At 38.7% G+C, this 5,838-nt stretch overlaps 1 protein-coding gene across 4 annotated transcripts; it reads right to left on the bottom strand.

Annotated features, from left to right (window-relative positions):
• Positions 1 to 1,936: 1,936 nt before the first annotated feature.
• On the bottom strand, positions 1,937 to 5,154 carry LOC149223934 (pentatricopeptide repeat-containing protein At4g33990-like). Of its 4 annotated transcripts, none has more exons than XM_089385976.1 (2): positions 4,020 to 5,154; positions 1,937 to 3,773 (listed from the first exon to the last, which is right to left on the bottom strand). In XM_089385976.1, exons 1-2 carry the CDS (start codon positions 4,951 to 4,953, stop codon positions 2,284 to 2,286), a joined length of 2,424 nt encoding a protein of 807 aa, XP_089242102.1. In that variant the 5' UTR covers positions 4,954 to 5,154; the 3' UTR covers positions 1,937 to 2,283. The 4 variants fall into 4 exon arrangements, with proteins under 4 accessions (XP_089242102.1, XP_089242103.1, XP_089242104.1 ...); XM_089385977.1 differs by having other exon boundaries at positions 1,937 to 4,379; positions 4,691 to 4,865; XM_089385978.1 differs by having other exon boundaries at positions 1,937 to 4,379; positions 4,480 to 4,621.
• Between the last annotated feature and the right edge of the window lie 684 nt (positions 5,155 to 5,838).

Below are 5,838 nucleotides of genomic sequence, written 5' to 3'. Positions count from 1 at the left end.
CACCTAAGTTAATGAGGAAATCATTGCTTTTCATTTTTATACATTATTGTATGCATTTGTAATTCCAAAATTGCAACTATTTATTATATTGGAACTTTCCAACGTTATATTTTCACACTCATCTTAATTGGAGGCCTACCATTTATTTAATCATAATTATATTTATAGGAACCACAACTAGGAATGATACGTCAACCACAATAGCATATGCATGTGGTTATGGTACTTGGTGTGGAAGAATGTCTAACACCTCACTCTAAGGGAATTGTAAATTGTAAAGAGAGGAAACACCACCTTTTGCCCTTTCTCCCATTTTCCCTTGCATTTACCTACCATTTGTGAATAAATGTGGTATTGTTTTAAGAGATTAGAAGTAATGTGGTATTGTTTTAAGAGATTTATCCACTAGAAATGTTTTTACTATACTACAATTCTAAACTAAATGTTGGATGATATTTCTCTATGACAAACTATTATTTTATAGAAGCTTAGCTTTGTTAAAGATATAGGGATCATTTGTGGCTCTAAATAATGCAATGCATATTATGTTGGGAATGCTAAGGAATCTTATAGTTTGTGACGTACTTACACATTTCTTTGAAGAGTTGACCCTTTTTCTAACTATAGATGGGCATAAAGGTTCGTTCTTCTAGTATGACAAAGAATGAGAGAATGATTGATGAATAACACTCCAACAAAATTTGGATTTTTCCCCTACATGAGGCATATATACCTTCCAAGTAAAGCACAAGAAAAAGGTAGTGCTTCACTAAAAGATGTGGCAAGGAAAACCCATCCATGGACCCCTTTCTTTTTCCCCTCTCTTGGACTCATAGCCCCCTTGTGTAATAACCACACCATTAAACATGTAATTAATGTAATATAATCTATTCTCTCGGTTAAATTTGGGATATTAGAATAGAGGCCACGAAAAGTTGGTGGGAAGCTAAAAACATCATTGATGCTAATTCCAACAAAGGGAAGAAGGTTGATGCAAAAAATGGGATGTAGAAGAAGCCATTTAACAAAATCAAGCAAGGACCAACTCCAAAATGATAGACTCCAATACCTAAAGAAATATTGAGCACATAGTGGTCCTCTAAACAAATGTAACCACTTTTATAAATCTATAACAAATTAGAAATATAACTTGTCAATTGAGGTTAGCTTGGGTGGTTAAGAATAGAAGTTTTATACCCCAACCCAAGTTCAAGTGTTGTTTATGACATGGTCCTTGTGTGTTGATTGGGGTTAGCAAGAAACGAACAATCTCACTCTTGCTTAACTACTTGAGGGAGAGACGAGACGTTCCAACCATTTTTTTCCTTTCTTTCTTCTTCTTCCATTTTATTTCTAAGCCTAGGGAGTTAGCTAGAGAGGTTGTGTTGTGAATTACAAGTAAGAAGTCGCAGGGCCAGGTCCTTAGCTGGCTGCCTCGATGAATATTTTGTACCTCACATGATGTCCTTGCCAATTTACGCTTGCCAAAACTACAACCAACGGATTTACCCTAGTTACCATACTCAAAATGAGGAAAAGTGCTCTATGGGTTTCCCATCATCATATATATATATATATATAACAAAAAAAATGGGGGCACCTACATTCCTAAGGTTAGATCACACATGCGGATTCAATACAATAGAGAAATATGTCTCAATAATACCAAGAGTAAGTTTTATATATTGATAGAATTATATGAGATGCATAAAAGAGGGGGTAAACCCTATTTATAGCAATAGAGAGAAGATTAAAAAAAAAAAACTAAATTAATAGACTGGCACCCAAAAGCATTCTCTTCAAAGTTGTTTAGATCTTTGTATCTTCCTCTGCTGCCTTCGTGAATTGGGTAAGACAGTAATGCCAAAGCAGCTGCAGCCATGTGAAACAAGATCTCAAGGACTCTCCAATGTTATCAGTTATTTTAAAGCACATGTTTTTAACTTTACATTATCATTGTCCAAAGGTTCTTGGAAGAGGCTCGCCTCTAATCTTAGCCCTTGATTGCTCTTTGACGCAGTGGAAACTCTTGTTTTAAAACATCTTTTCTGAGAAATAAAATTTTAATTTGACAGTTAAGGTGATTGTCCTGTTGATATCCAATAACAATGTTTAAAATCTACTTGTGTATGCTTCATGACTACCACATTTCTAAATTGATACTCACATCATAGACCAAAGAATAACAATGAGTAGCTGAAAGTTGCAGTCAAACAAATCACATTTCCTGGTCTGTGTGATACCAATGCAAAGACTGATCACTAGCAGAAGAGCTCCTGAGAATTACCAATAATCCCCACAAGAACATTTCCCATCCTTGAAATGATGAAAACGGTTCGTATCTCTTACAACAATCTCCCTCATCACCATCTTGGAAATGAACTTTGTAGCAGAGTGGCAGTCACCACAAACTCGAAGGTTCTTGACAATCCGGATGGTTGTGTCAGGAGGTGTGCTAATGAGACCAAAAGCAATGGCCAGTTTTTCACTATGGTGGTAGAGCATATCTTCCTTCTGTTCTTCTTCGACATCACGAAGTGCAAAGTTTGTATCCGGTACATACCCAGATTCTTTCATCTGCCCAAATAATCCTTCCAACTTTTCATAGATTTGCTTTTTCTGTGGGTGTGACGTGTCTCCTGCAAGGAAAGTATACACCTTGTTATTGACCTCAATCCAGCTGCGTCCTGGCGTCTTTTTCACCCCTCTATCTTTCATCAATCTCCGCACCAATTCTACATCATCCCACCTGCCAGCTGCTGCATAGATGTTTGAGAGTAGCACATAATGAGCAGCATTATCAGGGTCTATTTTGAGAAGGGCTTCTGCTGCATGTTTTCCTACCTCTGTGTTGTTATGGGTTCTGCAAGCACCAAGCAGAGATCCCCACACAGCAGAATCAGATTTGATAGGCATTTTTTTTATAACATCGTGAGCTTCGTCCAAATGCCCAGCACGTCCAAGAAGTTCAACCATGCAGCAATAGTGTTGACTTTCAGGAATAATGCCATAATTTTGACGCATGCAGTGAAAGTATTGCCAACCATTATCCACTAGGCCTTCATGTGAGCATGCAGACAGAACACCAACGAATGTGACATGGTCTGGTTTTGTGACAGAGTGTTGCATTTCTTCAAAGAGTTGAAGGGCCTCTTTGCCACACCAGTGCATGGCGTATCCTATAATCATAGCATTCCATGATATCACATTTTGCGTAGGCATACTGTCAAACACTTTACGAGCATCCTCTAAGCTTCCGCATTTGGCATACATGTCTACAAGCGCATTCCCTACTAAGATATCACATTGAAATCCTAGCCTGATTGCATCTTCATGAATCTCCTTGCCTCGTCCTAGAGCTGCCAAGTTGGCACATGCTGGGAGCACACTTGCAAAGGTGATTGAGTTGGGTTCCACACCACTCAATTGCATTCGTCGAAAAACATCCAGAGACTCACTAGAACATCCACTCTGTGCATAACTTGCAGCCATAGCAGTCCACGAAACTACATTCTGTTCGGGCATTTTCTGGAAGAGTTTCCTAGCTTCATCGACATATCCATTTTGTGCAAATCCAACAACCATGGCAGTCCATGACACAACATTGCGTTCAGGCAAATTCTGAAATAGTTTGAGGGCCTCATCAACATGCCCACTCTTGGAATACCCAGCAATCAAGATACCCAATGTAACTAAATCTGGCTGAACACCAGCGACATGCATTTGTTCAAAGAGCTTCACGGCTTCCTCAAACTGGCCATTCTGAGAGTGTCCTGCAATCATTGTATTCCATGAAACCACATTTCTCTCAGGCATTTTGTCAAATACATCACGTGCATCTTTTATTTGCTTGCATTTTGCATACATGTCAACAAGGGTATTGTCCACAAATACATTACATTGCAAACCACTTCTCTTTATGCCTTCATGAATTTTCTTCCCATATGCCAGATTTCCCAGATCAGCACATGCTGAGAGTGCACTGGAGAAAGTAAATGCATCAGGCTGAATACCTGTACCTTTCATTTGCATAAATACAGTCAAGGCTTCATGACTAAGCCCGTGCCTGCAGTAACCTGCAATCACGGTATTGTATGATAGCACATTTCGTTCAGCCATTTTGTCAAATACTTTACGTGCATCCTCTATACTCCCACATTTCGCATACATATCTATAAAACCATTATTCACAAAGACATCAACATCAAAGCCACTTCTAATTACCTCTTCCTGAATCTCCCTGCCATATTCCAAGTCTGCCAAGTTAACACTCGCGGACAGAACACTGGCCAAGGTGACCGAGTTTTTATTAATACCTGTCAGTTGCATTTGTTGAAAAAGTTTTACTGCGCCACCATATTGCCCATTCTGCGCATACCCTGCAATCAAAGCAGTCCATGAAACCACATTGCGGTCAGGCATTATCTGAAAGAGCTCGAGGGCTTTATCCAAAAAACCATTCTGTGCATATCCTGATACCATTGCAGTCCATGACACCACATTTCGCTGAGACATTTCGTCAAATACTTGACGTGCAGCTATCAGACTGCCGGATTTAGCATAGGCGATGACAATTTTTGTTTGTAAATAAACGTTTGGCTTAAATCCCGTGAGAATTATGTGAGCATGAATTAATTTGCCTTCTTTTAAGGCTTTGTACTTTACACAGCCATCCAGGAGATAAACATACGTGGAGGAATCTGAGAATGTGCCATGTTCGCCGATTAAATTCAATATGTTGAGCGCTTCTTTTAATCGACCCTGGCCAGATAGTGTTCTCACATCTACCATGATGTCAACGCCACGGCCATTGCCATGGGATTTGGGATTGCTCATTGCACTTGTGGCAACCATAGCACTAGTGGCATTTAGTTTGGGTTTGGCACTGGATTCCATAAGCAAGCAGAACAAATGTTTGTTGTGAGCATTGTATAACAATCGTGCCGTTGCCATAACCCAGTGGCAACTCCATTCTTTATGAAATTCATCCAGTCAATTACAACATTATCAGAGATTTTAGACAGCGATTCTGAGAATTCATCGAGTCAATTACAGCATTATCACAGAGTTTAGAAAGCCGTTTTCAGAATGAATGGACTAACCATTCCAACTCGGGGAGATAATGGAGAGGTAAGCCATTGACTTCTTATACTCTATAATTTGCCTGTGACAGGGACGTACGATCTGCTAATGTTATGGTTTACGATCCGATAATGTTATGATGCGGTGATTATGTAATCCATAGCAAAGTCTTGTTGGTCATTTTCTAAATGGTTTTTTAATTGTGATTTTTAATAAAAAGAATATATTGGAGTTAATATTTAGTGTAATGTAAAGATTTTTATTGTTTAATTAAGAATTAACTCATGAAATGGGATGGTGGAAGAGATTTAAAGAAGTTTGGGAAGAATGGGTGTGTACTTAAATAAGTTTGGGAAGAATGAATGTGTATTTAAACAAGTTGGGAAACAATGGGTGTGTACTTTTTGCACTTATGAGGCTATGAAATCGGAAAAGCATTTCATTTTGGAATGTGATGCTTTCATAGTCATCAGGGACGGTGATGGCATTATGTTAGCAGTGAGGGATTGTTAGAAGGTTAGGTCAGCTCATCATCAATTTGAGTAAGAAAATTATTGAACTGCAAAAGGCAAAAAACAAGAGGTTGGTAGTGCCATAGACTATTTTTAGTCTCGTGGACATTAAAATATCATTCAATTCATTCATATCATCCATGACAAAGGCTCATTGTGTGCATCGTGATTACGTAATCCATGGCAAAGGCTTGTTGGCCTTCGAAATGGTATGACAATTATGCAAACCATTACAAAGGTTCAT

This window comes from Pinus tabuliformis, chromosome Q, assembly GCF_031772625.1.
Source record: "Pinus tabuliformis cultivar Carrire ecotype Pingquan chromosome Q, CPIR1, whole genome shotgun sequence".
NCBI classification, from domain to species: domain Eukaryota; kingdom Viridiplantae; phylum Streptophyta; class Pinopsida; order Pinales; family Pinaceae; genus Pinus; species Pinus tabuliformis.
Note: the sequence above shows the minus strand (reverse complement) of the source record. Positions and strands in the feature narration are given on the sequence as shown.

What these genes read in the sequence shown, in the direction of transcription:
- LOC149223934 (XM_089385975.1), bottom strand. Translation starts at nt 4,953, where the DNA reads ATGGCAACGGCACGATTGTTATACAATGCTCACAACAAACATTTGTTC.